The sequence below is a fragment of the Ranitomeya imitator genome, chromosome 5 (assembly GCF_032444005.1).
Source record: "Ranitomeya imitator isolate aRanImi1 chromosome 5, aRanImi1.pri, whole genome shotgun sequence".
Taxonomy (NCBI): domain Eukaryota; kingdom Metazoa; phylum Chordata; class Amphibia; order Anura; family Dendrobatidae; genus Ranitomeya; species Ranitomeya imitator.
Window position 1 is genome coordinate 567,555,308 of NC_091286.1, and position 21,953 is coordinate 567,577,260.

Genomic DNA, 21,953 nt, shown 5'->3' on the forward strand with positions numbered 1-21,953 from the left:
GCTGCTGTAATTGGGAACGAATTTCCTGTAATACCCCGCTGTCCCTAGAAACGCCATGACCTGGGTTTTAGTGCGTGGGGTGGGCCATTTGGCTATGGCCTCAATCTTGGCTGGTTCCCACTTCCCACCCAATGCCCTAAATACTGAACCTCTGCTTTGCCCACGTGACACTTGTTTGGGTTCAGGGTGATTCCGGCCTTGTGGATCCTGTCTAATACTGTCTCTATGTGACTTAGATGCTCTTCCCATGTCACACTGTAGATGGTGCTGTCGTCCACGTAGGCACAAGCATAGTCCTGGAGACTATCCAGAAGCCAGTCAGCCAGCCTCTGGAAGGTCACCGGGGCATTCTTCATCCCAAATGGCATAACTTGAAACTGGAATAAGCCAAACGGGGTAACAAATGCCGACTTGGGAATAGCATCAGGACTAAGGGGAATCTGCCAGTAGCCTTTGCATAGATCAATGGTGGTCAAATACTTTGCACCCGCCAGCCGATCTAACATCTCATCCACACGCGGCATGGGATACGCATCCGTCACCGTTTTCTCATTGAGCTTACGATAGGCTACACAAAACCGTGTAGTCCTATCCTTCTTGGGCACTAACACTACGGGAGATGCCCAGGGACTATCTGACTCTTCAATGACCCCTAAACACAACATCTCTTGTATCTCTTGTCGCATCCCTTCTCGTACAGACTCAGGGACGCGGAAGGGGGGTTGTCGCAGGGGGGGTCTGATCCTGGGTCTCAACCTTGTGTTGTGTCAGGGGAGTGTACCCTGGTTTCCCCGAAAACATCCTCTGTCGCTGCCTCAACAACTCCTCCACCTGCTGTCTCTCCTGGGGGCCTAGGTCTTCACCCAAGTGTACTTGGTCCCATGTTTTAGACTGAGTCCTTTCCCCTAAAACATCAGGCAAGGGAAGTCCGGCTAAATCCTCTGCTGCAGGTGCACAGATGTCCCACTACCGCTTCAGGGCGCTCCCGGTAGGGCTTCAGCATATTCACGTGGAACATGTGGATAACCCTGGGGTTGTCACAATCGGCGACATTATAGGTTGTGTCGGCTATTTTCCCCACTACCTGGTAGGGCCCCTGCCATGCAGCTTGGAACGTGTTCTGCCTGGTGGGCTCTAACAACAAGACCTTCTGTCCTATTTCCAAGGTGCGCTCCCTGGCCCTCCGATCGTACCATACGTGCTGGCGCCGCTGGGCCACCTGCATGTTCCCACGTACAGCCTGGGTCAGCTCCTGTAGGCGGTCCCGGAATTCCAGCACATAGGGTACAATAGGTACCCCTTCTATGGTGCCCTCCCCTTCCCAGTGTTCTAGCACTAAGTCTAGGGGTCCCCTTACCTGTCTCCCGTATACCAGTTCAAACGGGGAGAACCCCGTGGATTCTTGGTGCACCTCCCGATAGGCAAACAGGAGGTGAGGCAAGAATTTCTCCCAGTCCCTGTAGGTCCTGGTAAAAGTCCCAATGAGTTGTTTCAATGTCCCGTTAAAGCGTTCACACAACCCATTGGTTTGCGGGTGGTATGGGGCGCTTCTAATGGACTTTACGCCGCACAGCTTCCACAGTTGGTTGGTCACCTCTGCTGTAAACTGGGTACCCTGGTCCGAGACAATCTCCCGGGGAAATCCAACCCGTGAGAAAACCTGGAGCAGGGTAGCTGCCACCGTCTCTGCCAGTATGATAGGTAACACAACTGCCTCTGGATACCGTGTAGCATAATCTACCACTGTCAGTATATACCTTTTCCCTGACGGACTGGGTTTGGCTAACAGCCCTATCAGATCGACCACTACTCAGCTAAATGGTTCCTCCACAATGGGGAGGGGGCGTGATTTGGCCTTGCATCGATCTCCCCTCTTGCCAATGCACTGGCAACTGTCACAGGTCTGGCAGTACTGACAAACATCATAGGTTACCCTCGGCCAAAAGAAGCTTTGTGTCAGACGATGCCTGGTGCGACTGATGCCGAAGTGCCTGGCCAAGGGTATGTCATGAGAGATTCGCAGTAACTCCTGCCTATACTTCTTGGGAACTACCAGATGTCGTTTTATAGTGGGGCTCGTCCCTGTGTGGTGCTGCTCTGTGATCCGGTAGAGGAGTCCCTGCTTCCATATAAACTGTTCCCCTTCCAGTACCCCTCTCCCCTCTTGTGCCTTCCCATGATATCCCTCCAATGAAAGATCCTCAAGTAACTCCCTCTTAAATTCATCTGGGGTGGCCCAAGAAATGTGCCTGGCTATGGGAATACATGTAGGGCTGGGATGTCTTACCTGGGCCTCCTCTGAGTGTGATTCCGCTTCCGCAGCTTGAGCTTGTCTCCGGGTGGTCACAGGATATGTCTCAGCCAGAGGGGCAACCGAGAAGGCAGACAACATGGGCCCCAAGTCATTTCCCAGCAAGACGTCTGCGGGCAAATCCTCCATCAAGCCAACCTCAACAAGGCCATCCCCGACTCCCCAGTTCAGGTGAATCCTGGCAGTGGGCAGTCGATGTATGGCTCCCCCTGCTACACGGACTGCCACTGTCCGGTCCGTCGTCTCTTGGTCCCAGATGAGATGAGGCTTCACAAGGGTCAAAGTTGCCACTGAATCTCTTAGTCCCTGTATATGTTTCCCATTAACCCACACGACCTATCAATGCTGTTGTCGATTATCTGCCCGGGCTGCCTGCACGGGGTCCACTTCATGCAGCACTTCCTCCATCTCTTCCACCCCTTGGTTAGTCGTAGCACCCATGTCGGGTCAGCTTCGCCTTGGTAGCAGTGTACAGTGGCCTGGCTGAAGGCAGCTGTTCCCACTTTTGGCCACTGGACATGCTGAGTCCGGTTGGGACATTGTCTTTACAGGTGGCCCAGCTGACGGTGTGGCATCGCGCCCCAGGGGAACTGTGGTAGGCCGGGTTTCTAGCTGGTCCCCCTACAATCTTCGGTGGTTTGGGGCCCTCCAGGTCCATGGGCGGACCCATAGTGACCATCTTTGATCTGGACAACTGAGGCCTCCTGGCATCATGATGTTCATCAGCCAGACGAGCGGCTTCCTCAAGAGTCGTTGGCCACTTGTCCCGAAGCCATTCCTGTGTCTCGGGGGTTAGTCCACTAAAGAATCGTTCTAACAAGACGAGCTGGAGGACGTCCTCCTTAGTGGCAGTGACCGCCGTAATTTACAGGCCCATTCAGCGTGGGTATCGATTACTCGTTTTATAAGTCCGCGGAACTTTTGGCAGTATGCCTCTGGTGTCAGCGCATACCGGGCCAAGATCACTTCTTTGATCCGCTCATAGTCCATACAGTCCTCATAGGGTACCGTGCGATAGGCGTCCGCTGCCCGGCCTGTCAGCTTGCTGGCCAGAATCTGATCCCGTTCCTCCGGCTTCACTTGATGAAGGGCACACTGCTGCACAAAGTCCTGCAGAAAGCCATCAATGTCTTCCTCTGCCTTCCCCAACTGTCGGAAGGCATTATACTGGATCTTTTTGTGGCTTACTGTTGAAGGTACCTGGTCGGAGGCCAGAGCTCCGCCTGCTCGCTGACTCTCCTCTCTCCGCTCTGCCATCTCCATCTTGGCCAGCTCCACTTTGGTCCGCTCTGCCATCTCCATCTTGGCTAGCTCTATCCTGGTCCGCTCGGCCATCTTTTCCTTCAGATCAGTACGCACATCAGCCATCACCTCTCGTATGATCTCTACTGCAGGGTTTGGGCCATAGAACACCAGTCTGTTCTTTACCTCCCTCTGGAATTCAGTCTCCTCCACATTCACATTGGGGGTGCTGCACTGTCGTGTTCCATGATGGCTGCTATCAAATCCGCTTTTGTTTTGTTGCTGGCGATCAACCCTGGGCTTCCACCAGATCTTTTAATGTAGTCCTCTTTAACTTCTGGTAGTTGTTTTCCATTCATTCCTTTCCTCCTGTAGAAGGGGTATCATATCCCACTGTCTGCCACCAGTGTAACGGGGTCTACCAAGCTGGGGTACCTCACCGTGTTTCAGGAGGTCCACTCTGCTTTGGCTGGAGTCTGAATGAAGGACGCTGGCTGGAATTCCTTGGTTACCTGGGAGCATATAAAATATCACTGCTTCTCCACGTATTTCCAGTCTGACAACACTTTATTCACAGGACACAGAATATATATCACACAGGTGCAGAGGGCAGGCCAGACATACATTACAATAGCCGCAGGGGGCCGGAGCCTGACAATATTTACTGTGGGAATTACAAAGGTGGGGGGAGGACAGAAGGGGGATATCTTGTCCCCTCTGCCCAGGGGCGCAGCCTGTGGGCTGATGCATCTCACATGGAACCTATTATACATGCATATAACTGCACAACATATTCTGAGTGCTGAGTGGTTCCGTAACACGTAACATACAGCAAATCAAATATACTGTACTTACAGAATTAAACTACAAAATATAAAAACACATATATATGGCACACAGATGAATGACAAATGGCAGTTATTTGAACTTTCTTTTCTTGACTGATCTGTGATGTACAGCTTCTGGGTTGTCTCTCATCAAGCTCCAGCAATAGTCAGCCATCATATGTGAGTCCCACCGGCCTTGATACCGTTCTTCCATTGCTTTAATGTCCTGATGAAAACGCTCCCCTTGTTCCTCGCTCACATCCCCAAGGTTCTCTGGAAAAAAGTCCAAATGGCTGTGTAAATAGTGGATCTTGATACTCATTCAACATCCAAGATTTCGCAGACTCATTAGTAGCGCTTCCACAATCTCTTCATAGTTGTCTGCTTTCTTATTCCCTAGAAAATTCTGCACCACATTACAAAATGCATTCCAAGCTCTTTCTTCTGTCTCATTCATTGATGTGATAAAATTTGGTTCTCTCATAAGTGTTCTAATTTGAGGTCGATCAAATATTCCAGCCTTTTTCTTCTCTTCACTAAGACCAGGAAAAGTTGAACATATATAGTTAAAGCATTCTCCACTGTGATGGAGCGCTTTGACGAACTGCTTCATCAATCCAAGTTTTAGGTGTAAGGGAGGAAAGACAATGTTCTTCCTATCCACTAGAAGATCATGGATGACATTCTTATCGCCAGATGCCAAACTCTGTCGCTGAGGCCATTCAGTTTTCACCCAGTGCTCTGCTGTAGCTCTACTGTTCCAGTAGCACAGAAAACAAGGGTGTTATCATAACAAATGGGAATTATGCATGTTCAAAGAAAACAAAGATATTCTCACATTTATTGGGAGACTAAATGAAAACTAAATTTACCTTAGTGAACCGTATAAACCGGCACTTTTCATACACTACTTATATTTATCATGGAATTCATGAAAATGGGCTTTATACCTATAGCGCAAAAACGTAATGTGATAGAGAAATTATAAGATCAGATTTGAATTCAGCACCCTCAAATTAGTCTAAAACTGTTCTAAATGTCCATGCCAGAACATTTTTTTTTTGTAGACCAGTGTTATATTTTGGGTTTTTTTCACGGTATATATTGGAAAACCTCAACAGTGATACTATTTTTAAAACATCATCCCTCAACATATTGAAAACCTCTGTCAGGTAGTTTATTAACCCTTCAGGTGCTGTTCAGGAATGAATGCAAAGTGACATAACAGGAATTAAAAAGTGTATTTTTACCACCTAAATATCGCTAACTTCTGAACAGGTCGCTATAGTCGGCAGACTTTAAGGCCATTATTTTGCCATAAATTACCATGGCAAACATCAGGACCACACAATCATGATCTCAGGGTGCCGATGGGGTTAGAAAGGAAGCCCCCACACTCTGTTAAGAAATTATATGATGTAGTCACTATTGACAGCAGCATCTAAGGGGTTAAACAGATTTGGACGGTGTCAACACTAATCATGGCTGATACAGAAAGTTGTCAGCTGTAGTGTACAGCCGACAGCTGCTGGATTGTTACCTGTATGGGGATGCTATTCTCTTATATCTCAGGTCAGTAAAAAGATGCATTGGCGGTCATTAAGGGGTTAAATGGGGAAAAGGCTAGTATTAAAGCTGGTCCTCAAACTAACACCATAACAGCATGCACAGCAGCCTTCAGCAGACCTGAAGCAGCCATTGGAAACCATCAGCTCCCCGCGATTGCTATGCCATGAGGCTGATAGGTGTGTGGAATGGCATGTCCCCGGTACACAAGCATTAAAGAGGACCTTTCACAAAATTTTGTAAAGTATAATAATTATTTTTTTTATTTCACCTGACCGTTGCAGAGAAATAATTATTCAAAGTATTCGGGACCTAATGAGTTAACTCTTGTTAAGACTAAAGGTACCTTCACACTGAGCAACTTTACAACGAGAACGACAACGATCCGTGACGTTGCAGTGTCCTGGATAGCGATCTCGTTGTGTTTGACACGCAGCAGCGATCAGAATCCTGCTGTGACATCGCTGGTCGGAGCTAGAAGTCCAGAACTTTATTTGGTGATCAGGTCGGCGTGATTCGTCATGTTTGACTGCAAAAGCAACGATGCCAGCAATGTTTTTACATGGAGCTAACAACCAGCGAGAACGATAAGTACGTCACTGGATCGCTCCTGCATCGTTCTGGTGTTGCCGTGTTTGACGTCTCTACAGCGACCTAAACAGCGACGCTGCAGCGATCGGCTCGTTGTCTATATCGCTGCAGCGTCGCTGAGTGTGACGGTACCTTAAGTGAGTGTTATCAGATAGTTTTCATTGGGGGGGTGTACTTGTTCTCCCTGTACAACGCTGACATAAGCAGACAGCAACACTCACTCAAAGCGAAGAAGGAAGCGCCCCACCATAGCTTAAAGCAGGTTTCTCACTGTGTGAGATGTATTGATATAGCTCTGATCTCCTGGTCTAACCTCCTGCATGATTAGAAAGTGCTGGGAGTAGAGCACAAATGACTAATATCTCAGGTAAGGTCTATGTGGGGAAGACTGCACAGATGTTTCACATTACAAACTCTTCTATCAAGGTCTCTACTCTGATAAAACTGTAACCTCTGCTTGACTTCCCCTCCCCCACGCTGCCTATCCTAAAATGATCTGAAAGTGTCACACTTACAAGTGCTTCTCACTAAATTAGAATATCCTCAACATTAACAGAAATAAATACTTGAAATACATCACTTTGTTTGTAATGACTATATAATATTGAGTTTCACTATTTGTATTGAAGAACTGAAATAAATTAACTTTTTAAGAATATTCGAATTTAGTGAGAAGCACTTGTATGTCTGTTGTGTTCACAGCAACTTGTAGTAACTCTGCATTGAGATCAGAACAGCCTACCCCAGCGTGAGGAGCGTGCTCTGCTCCTACATTGACCTTATCTGAAAGGTGCTAGTTATCTGTGCTCTACTCCCAGCACTTTCTAATCATGCAGGAGGTTAGACCAGGAGATCAAAGCTGTATCCTTACATCTCACACACTGAAAATTTTGACATGTCTTCAGGCTGTCGGTATTGTAACAAATAAAATCTAGGTCAGCTATGAACTTGTGTGGATTTATGACCTAATATCTGTTAGTTTTCTGAAGTATGTTATATTAAGTTTGTTAAGAAAATATTTGGGGCAAATAGTCACCCAAAAAATTGTGTAAATGTACAAATTTTTTCAACTTTTGATGTCCAAAAACTGTCAAAGTGGCAATGATAAATCTTTTTCACGGTACAAAGCAAAATAAAAGGAGAATATAACATATTGTACCTTAATCTTAAACTCAAGGGTCTTCTCTATACTGATGAGCTGTTCTGTACGACTCATCTTCCTGACTCCATCATTACAGGCTCGCACCAGCTACACAGCACAAGAGGAAGGCAAAAAGACTCCTTTACAAAAAAGCAATTACCAAGTACTATTTACTGTAAAGACCCCCAAACCAGATAGAAGAAATACAGATTTGACCAAAGAAATAGGATCTGATATTAAAAAAAAAACCCCTACATGTTCACTAGGTCAACAACAAATGCAAAAAAAGCAATGTAACAGATTGTAGTATAAAAGGCTTTCTATATATGAATATAAATAATACACAAACACAGCACACATGAAGTACGGCTTCTGCACCTCACATCCAGCACATCCGCTCTCCCGTACACTAAGTCTTTTTTTGGTCAGAAGGAAGATCAGATCTCAACACAAACACATCACGATGAGAGAAGAAAGTGTGCAATACCAAATACAGCCCGGTTACATCTGCATCTGGACATGTTGTTAGACTCTAAAATCAGCTCTGATCACTCCACATACCTAGAGATAGAATTGTTCTTAAAGGGAAACTGTCATATCCTCAAATGCTATTATCCTGCAGATATGGGGTTAAACTGCAGGTTAATAGGGCTCCAAATATGTGCGGGCATAGTAATGAAAGTGCAGCTACAGGGAGAAAATGAGCTTTCTTCTCTCTGGCAGCCTAAGGCTTTCAGTCATAAAAGCGTGTCGGTGCGACTTCAGTCACTGCTCAGTATAGCGGGTACGGTGGCTCTAACCACGTCGTGGCATATGGACTGACAGCTCACTGTGTACCGATACACTGTAGACATGGCTGGAATTCTTAAAACTCCTTTCCTCCAGGTAGCTATACTTTTAGTACGGCGGCAGCAGAGCTTTGAAATACTATTAACCCGTAGATTAACCTTATATCTGAAAGTTAATAGTGTTTGGAGACCTGACAGGTTCCCTTTAAGGGCTATGCCTTTAAAAGGGATTACATCTACAAATGGTATATATGGAAAGGATATGTTGTTCTTTGAGAACTTATACATCAACATTTAAATTAAAAGGAATATATCATCAGAAACTGGCCAATATTTACATCAGGTTTTAAATGTCTTTAAAAAAAAGTACAATTTTTCCCCATATCACGATCTACATAAAAAATAGTTAGAAATTTTCATACTGGCAACTGCAATTATTTTAGTCTTTTTCAGGAAGAGTTTACAGCAGGTTCCTTATCATCAGAGACAGGAATATAATGACCAGTGACATTTCTATACACAGCTGGTAACACAAAATCAACCAATCACAATAGGTGATATCACAGCTCCCCCTCTCTTCAGAATGACCTTTGCACACACTCATTAGATGCTTCAATGTAAATGATAGGTTAATTATCTTTCAGGCCATTGCTGCTAATGTACGTGTGAATTTCCAAAAGCAACAAACAGGAAGTTAGAATATATATTAGGCCCAGTGGGCAGTGCAAATATTGCAAGATTTCTAGTTTTTATTTTTAGTTCAGATCATGATATGACAAAAAAAATGTCTAAAATGTAATATATATGTAAATAAATATATGTATATAAATGTAAATATTAGGTACGGTAATTTTTAATGATACATTCCCATCATATAAATTATGACTGTGGTCACCCCAAGATCGGCATTTTAACACAACATAAATTATAAAGAACATAACTTGTCTGTCATGATGGCTCTACTGATGTCAGATGGACAGTGCATTTTTGGACTGGTTTGATGTTGTGGCTACCGTTGGGGGAAGGGGCGTGGTGGACCACATTAAACCCCGTCTGATAGCATTCATTGTGCAGGTTTTCCAAATATATTACTAAGTAATATTTTCCATTTGAAAATGAAAAGCCAGAAAGAAAAATCAATGCAGTTATTCAAAGGCACAAATCAGCTGCTATTGTTCCATTAATATCCACTTCTGGGTTTCTATTCGACCCCAGAAGTGACCTATTATTTCTGCAGATCTATTTATAAGGCTCTTGCTCGGTTAGGAGTTCTTTTTCCTTATGAGTCACACTTTATAACATAAGACATTGGGTCTGAAGCTTTTATACATGGCGTTATCAAATACCCTGTACAGCTTTTCTATGGCATAATCCTTACTTTCTCCAGCTCCCGGTGTGCTTGTAGCGCTGAAGCCTCCCGGACTGATCCCTCCTCCACTTTAGTCAGAATATTCTACCAAGAAAAGAAGTCAGACATTCATAGATGTTAACAGGAATGTTCTTGCTCGTCTATTGTAGACCAGTATGTGACTTCAACAAAACATTTTATCTATTTCCAGTCGACCGGTTTAGACTTTTTATGGTCTTACTGCTTTATCCATGGTTAGCTCGGATGAATATTTCGCATCTGGCTTTGGGAGACTTTAGATTTTGCAACTTGTTGGCAGAGACAAGCGTCAGATGTTCCGACTCTAAACTAGCCATGGGCAATGTGATATTACTTGAATAAGGCTTTTCCAAGATACAGCTCATGAGAACACTTTTTCCAGAATTGTATTTTATCTCATAATTCTGATTTAACCCCTGTAAAATGTAATCTCTGTATTTCCCTTCATCTTTCCTTTACTCCTGTGATAAAAGGTAGTTGGGTACACTGATATATCAGTTTACTAAAATGATCTTCCATCCAATGGAATGTTAGACTGGTACGGTTGGCCCTGGGCTCCTCCTAATGCAGTACAATGCCAGTCCTCATGTGGCTGGAGTGTGTCAGCAGTTCCTGCAAGATGAAGGCATTGAAGCTATGGACTGGCCCGCCCGTTCGCCAGACCTGAATCTGATTGGACATATATCTATATATCTATATCTATATATATATATAGATATATATATATCTCTATATATATATCTATATATATATATAGATATATATATATATATAGATATATATATATCTATATATATATATATATATATATATATATATATACACATATGCCAATCTTGTAGACTCACAGCTGGGAGCTTAAATAATTAAAAAAACAGTGTGGGGACCCCTCTACTCTTGATAACCAACATTGCAGAAGCTGACAGCTGAGAGCTGCAGCCCCCAACTGTGAGTTTTGCCTGGTTGGTTCAAGAAAAAAAGGGGAACCCACGTCAGGTTTATCATTCATTTATTTCATTAGATCGCAGGCGGCAGCTTAGGGATACCCCGATCATCTGCTCCTGCTGTCACTGTTATTAGCGGCAGCAGGTGTCAGAAGATGGGGGTAATAGTCCCAAAAGCCCCTACCTGCTGTCATCGCTCGGAATTTATTATAACTCTCATCATTCTCCTCTGCTCGCGCAGATCACCAGCAGAGCAGGGGAGAATGATGAGAGCCGTGTTCAGCACCCGGCCCCGGGGAACAGTGCTTACTTTAACACTTCTTTCCCGGTGCCGATGCATGTCACATGGAGGACAACAATGTGTGTTCTCTGTGTGCATGTGTGCGGAACGTTTTGCCGTCCATACTGACGGTAAAAAACGGACATGTTAGCGTATTTTGCCCACGGACACAGGGTCCCTGGAAACACACTGACGTGCACATACCCATTCATTTGAATGGGTCTACGTGTGTACATGTCTCCGGGATGTGTGAAAACTGTCACCACACGTACCAGAGACACGGACGTGTGAAAGAGGCCTCAGGCCGGCGTCACACTGGCGTATTGCATCCGATGCGAGAGCATCGGATGCGATATGCTAATGACACTCGGTTCCTGCTGGCAGCAGAGCAGGAGCCGAGTGTCATGCATCTGTGCTCCGATTCTCTCGCACAGGGAGGATCGGAGCACAGCTGCGGAGGAGGCGGAGAAATGAATTTCTCCATCTCCCCCATTGCTGGGGTCCGCTTATAACGCACATCACCCTGTATGTAACCCCTTTCTCATGTACAGCACCATGGAATTAATGGTGCTATATAAATTAATAATAATAATAATAATGATATCCGAGTGGTGTGCGCTGTCTCACCCGCACCCATAGGCTTATATGGGTGCGAGTGAGCCAAGAGTTTTCCTCGGTCCGAAACAATCGCAGCATGCTGCGATTGTCTCGGACCAAGGAAAACGGCCGACAAAAAGTCGGCTGGTGGGAGCGGCCCCATAGCTTAACATTGGTCCGACTGCAATGCGATTTTTTTATCGCATTGCACTCGGCCGTTTAAAACGCCAGTGTGACGCCGGCCTTACTGAAGAATCAGTGAGGCATCTTGTTAACTTTTATATATCCATTTTCCTAAAGTAAATTTGATGGACATTCTTGATAAATATGCTAGCAGAAATGCCTACAAAGATTAAAAGCAGAAATATGGTCACAGATTTGTGCCGGAATATCAATAGCATTTTTCAGCATTTTTATTTCTCCAGAGATTAGATGCTCCGGGTTGTTGCAGACTATTTCTGAAATTGTTATTCACCTGATGATAGAAAATCAACGATCGCAACTGATCACGGCATGTACAATCACTGAATATGCTGCGGTTTCTGCATTATTATTAAGTCCTTACAAAGTGAGTTGAGCTAACTAAACTGTCAGAACTGTATCCTGGGGAAACAAATAAGCTGTGAATGTATCAGTAAGTAGACACTGATTAAACACCGGCGTGATAACGATGCTTCTGAGCACTACAAGTCATAATAATGTTATGCTGGAAGCTTCACAGCTTCCGCAGTTGCTGGACCCTCGTTGTGGATGTCAGTCAGCTCCTCATCAAGCCTCCATGACTTCATGCTTATCTCATTCTAAGGGCTCATTCACATGTCAGCTTTGCTCGTACAAGTACTATTCATGCTTTTTTATGGATAGTCCGTGACCTTCAGCAATGGAAGTCTATGGGAGCATGAAAAAAATCTGACCCCACTCGGATGCCATCTGATTGCTGTCTGTTTGTCACGGACTACTGGATAGGAAAAGATAAACTTATTTTTTTCTTCATTTGCTTCTCATTTAAGAAAAACTGTGAAACTTTGATCAAATTCTGATGGCAAAAAGTGACACTGACCAAATTCTGATACACACTAATGAAACGGGGACCGATTTTCTCATACGAGAAAATCACTGAGGTGTGAATGAGGCCTAAAACGTGGATTGCTAGGAATAGTTAGAATTAAGGCTTGGTTCATACAGTTAGAGTAAAACTGGAAAAAATGCTTTCTGTGACAATTTTTCTTAAATGTAACAAAAAAAGCACTGTGGCTGAAACATTTTACACTACCCCAAGTAATTCTATGGGCTTTACACCTTTGGTCCATGTTAAAAACTGAACTTCCGAGATTAAATATGGGACCAGTGCTGCATGGGGAGCAGGGCAGGGTAAAGCTGAACTACAGTACCTGTCCTTAAGATCTCAGATTTGAGGACAAAAATTTTAATGGAAGCAAATTGTACAGTTATATTACATTTACTGATTGTTAACATGGATTCTAAAGGGTAAGGCAGATGGAATGGCCCTGTGGTGGTCGAAAAACATGCTGTGCTCCACAACTTGATTGTTAAAAACAGGTGCATGATCTTGCAGAAGAACAGTTGTTTCACTGGCATAAGCAGGCAAGAATTGCAGTCTTCTCTGTCAAACCTTACTCTAAAGCCACATTCATATGGAGTGTATTTGCTCAGTATTTTACCTCAGTGTTTGTCAGCCAAAACCAGGAGTGGGTGATAAATACAGAAGTGGTGACATGTTTCTATACTTTTCCTTTGATTGTTCCACTCCTGATTTTGGCTTACAAGTACTGAGGTAAAAAACTCACCAAATACTGTGAGTGTACCTGTGGCCTAAAGTGTCAACACTTCCTGCAATATCCAAAGTTTTCCTTAGGCCATGTTCACATGTTCAATATTTGTTCAGTATTTTATCTCAGTATTTGTAAGCCAAAACCAGGAGTGGGTGATAAATACAGAAGTGGTGACGTGTTTCTATTATACTTTTCCTCTGATTGTTCCACTCCTGGTCTTGGCTTATAAATACTCAGGAAAAAAAAGAACAAATACTGAACGTGTGAATGTGGCCTTAGGCTACATTCCCATGGAATGTATTTCCTGTGGACCTCCCACAGCAGGGGTCCCGCGGTATATACTGTTGTGGATATAATTGTGAAGAAAGTGTATAATAAACTATCACGAGATTGGCGCTGTAGTCACTATGCCCGCAGGCACCGAGCACTGCCATGTGACATGAAGGTCCTCCAGTCTTGCATTGACACAATTGTCACATGACTGGAAGGTCCTTGATGTCTTCACATACTACAGAGGAACACGTGAGCGCAATGAACAGACACGTGACTCTAAGGTCCTACAACCTTCTCCACTTTAGAGCATGACCTGGAAGAAGACAATCATTGATCCTCCGATAGCGCCAACATATTAACTGGGCGGATACTGAGGGATTTATTAGTGAAGCATCTAGATTGGCCTGGTAAGATCAGTCTTATATCGGTAGAATCTATAGTTTCATTTCTTGTGATTGACATCTCTATTTGTCTATTGAATGCGGTTATATGATTGTTATTGAGGGTCCTGGAATGGCCAAAGCGTCAACCCCTCTGATTGTATGATCCCCATGCCATCATGAACCAATCTTATATAGGCCGCAAGGTCCCACTCAATGACCATTTGCAGCCTTATTTCCCTGAAGAAGCCAGCAATCGCGAAACACGTCGGGGAGGCAGCAGGTTAATATTTTAGTGCAGTCAGTCTCTATCGGTGGTTACATACGAAATAGTGGTCCTCGACCACTTTATGCAAAGCGTTGCCAAAATGAATACTATGAAGCTAATGTCCGAATATATAATATGCCCACAAACAAAGATAACATATTAGCCTAATCAAAACAATTCTAGTGAAGAATCATTGCCTTGTACACTGATCATAGGACCAGAGTGATTAATTCCACCTATTGGCAATCTTTTAGCCTCATAATGGACAGTGAAATTGCTCACAGTAATTCCACTGAGAGGGAAAGCATAGAATAATACTTACCTCCAAAAAGGCCAATTAATATTAATAGCTAGGACATTAATTAACCAATACAGACACTGATTTTGAAACAAGAACAAGTTAAATAGCACAATTTAATTTAATAAAGTTATATTTTAATCTCATGAATCTTTAATTATGGTCTATTTGCCTTTTGGCAATTTGCAAATTATGAAGGTGTGGGGCAGTCACACATTTCATTCTTTGCGTTGTAAAGGGTGAAATCTTCGGTAACATCTGCGGTATACATTGATATGCTGTGGATATCAAACCCATAGCTCTGGTCAATATATTTTTCAGCATATACATGAGATTTCTTAAATTTTAGGATACGTGCACACGTAAGAATTTCTTGCAGAAAATTCCTGTAGAAAACCGGACATTTTCTGCAAGAAAACCGCATGCGTTTTTTCACGTTTTTTTCTGGAGCTTTCCCAATGCAATATATAGCGGGAAAAACGCGAAAAAATGCAAAATTAATGAACATGCTGCGTTTTTTTTACCGCAATGCGTTTTTTTTGCGGAAAAAAACGCATCATGTGCACAAAAATTGCAGAATGCATTCTAAATGATAGGATGCATATGTATGCGTTTTTATTGCGAAAAAACGTGAAAAAAACGCGAAAACGCAATGTGTGCACACAGCCTTAATGTTCTGCGTTGGTACAGCAAAACACAGCTTATTTTCCTCATGTACACCTAGCCTACCTGGCAAAACAAATGTTAAATATTAAGCAAAATTATATATACACCCCAATTATATAGGTTCAGAGGAGCACAGCCATGGACTTACTAAACCACAAGACTGCAAGAACAAAAAGTAACTTGCAGCCAAATACACAGGGATGTTAAAATGGGAAACTAAAATCCTGTTTTGCACAGTTTAGGCAATGCCTTTTTTACTTCTATGGTTACTGTACTTGCGGTGATTTTTGACTGTATCAAAACCATGTCATCATATGGCCTTACACTAATAGGGTGAGTTCCTATCACCACAAATGCAAGTAAGTGAACAGCAGTATACAGTATTTGAGTCTACTTTGTAATGTGCTACATTTTCTTATACTTTTTCATTTTTTTAAATGGAGAACATGAAATAAGATGCTACAAGAACCCTTTGAGCCCAATCCAAACAAAGAATTGATCATGATGAAATGCAACATGTCCAATCGTTCTTTCCACCGACATATGGGGGAGTCAGTAGAACCTCATACACATTAGTTAGTTTGCTAATCCTACCCAAACAGTTACCGTATTTTTGTATTTAGTAGTACAGCTTAAAGGATATGTAGTAGGTGTAATAATAATATTAGTAAATACCTCCAATTAAAACTGTAGTATATTTGTTCTGATTCCCTATGTTGCTTACCCCATGTTAAGGGCATTGCAATAGCTTAGACATCCATGGTTATCACCATTCATATAGTGACAGTTAACTAGTTAGCCATCTTCTATATAATTGTCTAAGGGTCACTTCCGTCTGTCTGTCTGTAACGGAAATCCCATGTCGCTGATTGGTCGCAGCCGCCAGGTCGCGACCAATCAGCGACGGGCACAGTCCGGCCGAGAATCAGTTCTTTCCTACTTCCGTCCAGTCAGTGCCCGGCGCCCGCTTCCATTTTCCCCTCCAGTCAGCGCTCACACAGGGTTAATGACAGCGTTAACGGACCGCGTTATGCCGCGGGTAACGCACTCCGTTAACGCTGCTATTAACCCTGTATGACCAACTTTTTACTATTGATGCTGCCTATGCGGCATCAATAGTACAAAGATCTAATGTTAAAAATAATTAAAAAAAAACAAAAAACCTGCTATTCTCACCTTCTGTCATCCGCCGATGCGCGCGAGACCGCTAAGTCATCTGGGTAATTTTGCAATGCATCGCTGGGAATGGAAGCTGGCGGCAGCAGCGCGTGCATCAGGACAGCTTCACTGGACAACAGAGGGTGAGTATATAACTATTTTTTATTTTCATTATTTTTTTAACAGGGATATGGTGCCCACACTGCTATATACTACTTAGGCTGTGTTAGATACTACGTGGCTGCTATATACTACGTGGCCAGTGTTATATACTGCATGGGCTGTGTTATATAGTATGTGGGCTGTGTTATATACTGCGTGGGCTGTGCTATATTACATGGGCTGTGTTATATACTGCGTGGGCTGTGTTATATACTGCGTGGCTTCTGTATACTACGTGGGCTGTGTTATATACTATGTGGGCAGTGTTATATACTGCGTGGCTGCTATATACCACGTGGGCAGTGTTATATACTACATGGGCAGTGTTATATACTGCATGGGCTGTGCTATATATTACGTGGGCTGTGTTGTATACTGCGTGGCTGCTATATACTACGTGGGCAGTGTTATATACTACGTGGGCAGTGATATATACTGCGTGGGCTGTGTTATATACTGTGTGGCCACTGTTATATACTGCGTGGCCTGTATTATATACTGCATGGCCTGTGTTATATACTGCATGGCCTGTGTTATATACTGCGTTGGCTGTGCTATATATTACGTGGGCTGTGTTATATACTGTGTGGCTGCTATATACTATGTGGGCAGTGTTATATACTACGTGGGCAGTGATATATACTGCGTGGGCTGTGTTATATACTGTGTGGCCACTGTTATATACTGCGTGGCCTGTATTATATACTGCGTGGCCTGTGTTATATACTGCATGGCCTGTGTTATATACTGCGTTGGCTGTGCTATATATTACGTGGGCTGTGTTATATACTATGTGGCTGTGTTATAGACTGCGTGTCTGCTACAGTTAGGTCTATATATATTTGGACAAAGACAATATTTTTCTAATTTTGGTTATAGACATTACCACAATGAATTTTAAACAAACAATTCAGATGCAGTTGAAGTTCAGACTTTCAGCTTTCATTTGAGGGTATCCACATTAAAATTGGATGAAGGGTTTAGGAGTTTCAGCTCCTTAACATGCGCTTCCCTGTTTTTAAAGGGACCAAAAGTAATTGGACAATTGACTCCAAGGCTATTTCATGGACAGGTGTGGGCAATCCCTTCATCATGTCATTCTCAATTCAGCACATAAAAGGCCTGGAGTGGATTTGAGGTGTGGTGCTTGCATTTGGAAGATTTTGCTGTGAAGTAAACATGCGGTCAAAGGAGCTCTCCATGCAGGTGAAACAAGCCATCCTTAAGCTGCGAAAACAGAAAAAAACCCATCCGAGAAATTGCTACAGTATTAGGAGTGGCAAAATCTACAGTTTGGTACATCCTGAGAAAGAAAAAAGCACTGGTGAACTCATCAATGCAAAAAGACCTGGGCGCCCACGGAAGACAACAGTGGTGGATGATTGCAGAATAATCTCCATGGTGAAGAGAAACCCCTTCACAGCAGCCAACCAAGTGAGCAACACTCTCCAGGAGGTCGGCGTATCAATATCCAAATCTACCATAAAGAGAAGACTGCATGAAAGTAAATACAGAGGGTTCACTGCACGGTGCAAGCCACTCATAAGCTCAAGAAGAAAAAGGCTAGACTGGACTTTGCTAAAAACATCTTTAAAAAGCCAGCACAGTTCTGGAAGAACATTCTTTGGACAGATGAAACCAAGATCAACCTCTACCAGAATGATGGAAAGAGAAAAGTATGGCGAAGGCGTGGTACAGCTCATGATCCAAAGCATTCCAGATCATCTGTAAAACATGGCGGAGGCAGTGTGATGGCTTGGGCATGCATGGCTGCCAGTGGCACTGGGTCACGAGTGTTTATTGATGATGTGACACAGGATAGAAGCAGCCGAATGAATTCTGAGGTATTCAGAGACATACTGTGTGCTCAGATCCAGCCAAATGCAGCAAAACTGATTGGTCGTCGTTTCATACTACAGATGGACAATGACCCAAAACATAAAGCCAAAGCAACCCAGGAGTTTATTAAAGCAAAGAAGTGGAATATACTTGAATGGCCAAGTCAGTCACCTGATCGCAACCCAACTGAGCATGCATTTCACTTGTTAAAGACTAAACTTCAGACAGAAAGGCCCACAAACAAACAGCAACTGAAAACCACCGCAGTGAAGGCCTGGCAGAGCATCAAAAGGGAGGAAACACAGCGTCTGGTGATGTCCATGAGTTCAAGAGTTCAGGCAGTCATTGCCAACAAAGGGTTTTCAACCAAGTACTAAAAATGATCATTTTATTTAAAATTATTCAATCTGTCCAATTACTTTCGGTCCCTTTAAAAACAGGGTGGCACATGTTAGGGAGCTGAAATTCTTAAACCCTTCATCCAATTTTAATGTGGATACCCTCAAATGAAAGCTGAAAGTCTGAACTTCAACTGCATCTGAATTGTTTTGTTTAAAATTCATTGTGGTAATGTCTATGATCAAAATTAGAAAAATGTTGTCTCTGTCCAAATATATTTGGACCTAACTGTATATACTACATGGCTCCTATATACTAAGTGGCCTGTGCTATATACTATGTGGCTGCTATATATATTCATACATATGCTAGAATACCCGATGTGTTAGAATCGGGCCACGATCTAGTTAGTGGTCATAATCATGGATATATAAGCTAGTGCAATGCCCTAGCATATGGGGTAAGCTATGTAGGTTAGCAGAAGAACTATACAACATTTCCAATTGGTGGTATTTGCTAATATTATTAATACACCAACTACATATTAGGCTATGATCTTGAAGATGAGAACACCCCTTTACAGAATACATTTTTCTTAAAGGGTAATGTAACCAAGAACTCATGCTAAAGCATAGACTAGTTTGGTGAACGGTAAATGTGTAATATATGATTGAGCCTTAAATAAGGCCATACTGTTTGCCTCCAATTCTATCCTAATTTGTCAGAAAAAAAAGTTTCAGCACTTTGCTTTCCCCGGAAATCCTTTGCAATGTCCTCCTTTGGATGGGGGCTGAGGGTTGTGAGAGAGAGATGACTGTTGAGATCACTGGTTGGTTGCAGCACCAGAAAGCTGGTGGTCCGGATGTCATCTCTTCTGGTCCAGTGGAAACAGTCAGCACTGGAAATAGGGTTGGATTCCAGTAGTAAATATGGATTTTTTTCTTTTATGGATTATTTTAGGGATGACTTTCACTGGTAACTTTAAAAAACCCCAATAAAGTTATATTACAGATATTTTCCTAATCATCTCTTGGTTTTTCTAAATTGTAGGAAACATGCACCAAATTTTTAAAATGCATGCAACATTTACTAGTCCTGTTCGCATGATGCGCTTGGGATAATTTTTTTTCCTAAAATATGATAAAAGCATGCCAAGTTTACTGTATTTTTGGAAAATTGCAGCAGAAAAGGCATCGGGAACACATATGAAGACAGCCTACTGTCTATACCAGGTGCACAATTTTCAAGTCTTTAGTGAAGTGCGGGACATCCACCATTCACACCGTGCACGTTATAGGAACCAGTCGTGTTTCCAGTGTAGGCCAGAGAATAACAGACATTTCTATGGTTGATATGGATCAGTCACTCAGGTGATCTGATTTTCAGAACTATCCCTTAATGTTACCATCAGTATTGCAGTGAATAATCAATCTTCCTTAGTAACATTTGTAGTCATGGAAACCATGAGCAGGCAATGGTTGTTACCATGGTTACAGATAATTTAAAGAATTCAATTTATTTTAGACTTAAAAACACAATATAATCTTATTAGATCTGGTGGAAGAAAAAGTCATGGTAGTGTTCATGGTAATCTACTGCTGAAAACTTAGAACCAGTACGTTCATGGTGCTTTATTGGGAGCACATCATAGATGCGGAGAGGAAGGAGACTGAATCTTGGTATCTCAGTTTCTTGGAACCATTATGTTCATACCCAGGGCCTGTAATAAGGAGAGCACCGATTCACCACCACAAGTGGTGCACTACAGTTCTCAAACTTTGTTCTCATTCTCAGGGCCTGTAATGAGGAAAGCACTGACTCGCCACCACAAGTAGCGCACTACAGTTCTCAAACTTTGTGTTCATACAAGGGACCTGTAATAAGGAGAGCACTGACTCACCACCACAAGAGGCGCACTTCAGATCTCAAACTTTGTTCTCATACTCAGGGCCTGTAATGAGGAAAGCACTGACTCGCCACCACAAGTGGCGCACTACAGTTCTCAAACTTTGTGTTCATACACGGGGCCTGTAATGAGGAAAGCACCGACTCACCACCACAAGTGGCGCACTACAGTTCTCAAACTTTGTTCTCATACTCAGGGCCTGTAATGAGGAAAGCACTGACTCGCCACCACAAGTGGCACACTACAGTTCTCAAACTTTGTGTTCATACACGGGACCTGTAATAAGGAGAGCACCGACTCACCACCACAAGTGGCGCACTACAGTTCTCAAACTTTGTGTTCATACAAGGGACCTGTAATAAGGAGAGCACTGACTCACCACCACAAGAGGCGCAATTCAGATCTCAAACTTTGTTCTCATACTCAGGGCCTGTAATGAGGAAAGCACTGACTCGCCACCACAAGTGGCGCACTACAGTTCTCAAACTTTGTGTTCATACACGGGGCCTGTAATGAGGAAAGCACCGACTCACCACCACAAGTGGCGCACTACAGTTCTCAAACTTTGTTCTCATACTCAGGGCCTGTAATGAGGAAGGCACTGACTCGCCACCACAAGTGGCGCACTACAGTTCTCAAACTTTGTGTTCATACACGGGACCTGTAATAAGGAGAGCACCGACTCACCACCACAAGAGGCGCACTTCAGATCTCAAACTTTGTTCTCATACTCAGGGCCTGTAATGAGGAAAGCACTGACTCGCCACCACAAGTGGCGCACTACAGTTCTCAAACTTTGTGTTCATACACGGGGCCTGTAATGAGGAAAGCACCGACTCACCACCACAAGTGGCGCACTACAGTTCTCAAACTTTGTTCTCATACTCAGGGCCTGTAATGAGGAAAGCACTGACTCGCCACCACAAGTGGCACACTACAGTTCTCAAACTTTGTGTTCATACACGGGACCTGTAATAAGGAGAGCACCGACTCACCACCACAAGTGGCGCACTACAGTTCTCAAACTTTGTGTTCATACAAGGGACCTGTAATAAGGAGAGCACTAACTCACCACCACAAGAGGCGCAATTCAGATCTCAAACTTTGTTCTCATACTCAGGGCCTGTAATGAGGAAAGCACTGACTCGCCACCACAAGTGGCGCACTACAGTTCTCAAACTTTGTGTTCATACACGG

General features: G+C 43.3%; 1 protein-coding gene across 4 annotated transcripts in view; it reads right to left on the reverse strand.

Moving 5' to 3' along the window:
- Nucleotides 1-21,953, reverse strand: part of NGEF (neuronal guanine nucleotide exchange factor) — a 248,634-nt gene that overhangs the window by 16,140 nt on the left and 210,541 nt on the right. For all 4 annotated transcript variants that reach the window (XM_069727764.1, XM_069727763.1, XM_069727766.1 and 1 more), the window contains 2 exons: nt 9,845-9,919; nt 7,697-7,786 (listed from right to left, as the gene is read on the reverse strand). In XM_069727764.1, the coding sequence (XP_069583865.1) occupies nt 7,697-7,786; nt 9,845-9,919 (165 nt within the window). The remainder of the gene's footprint in view (nt 1-7,696; nt 7,787-9,844; nt 9,920-21,953) is intronic.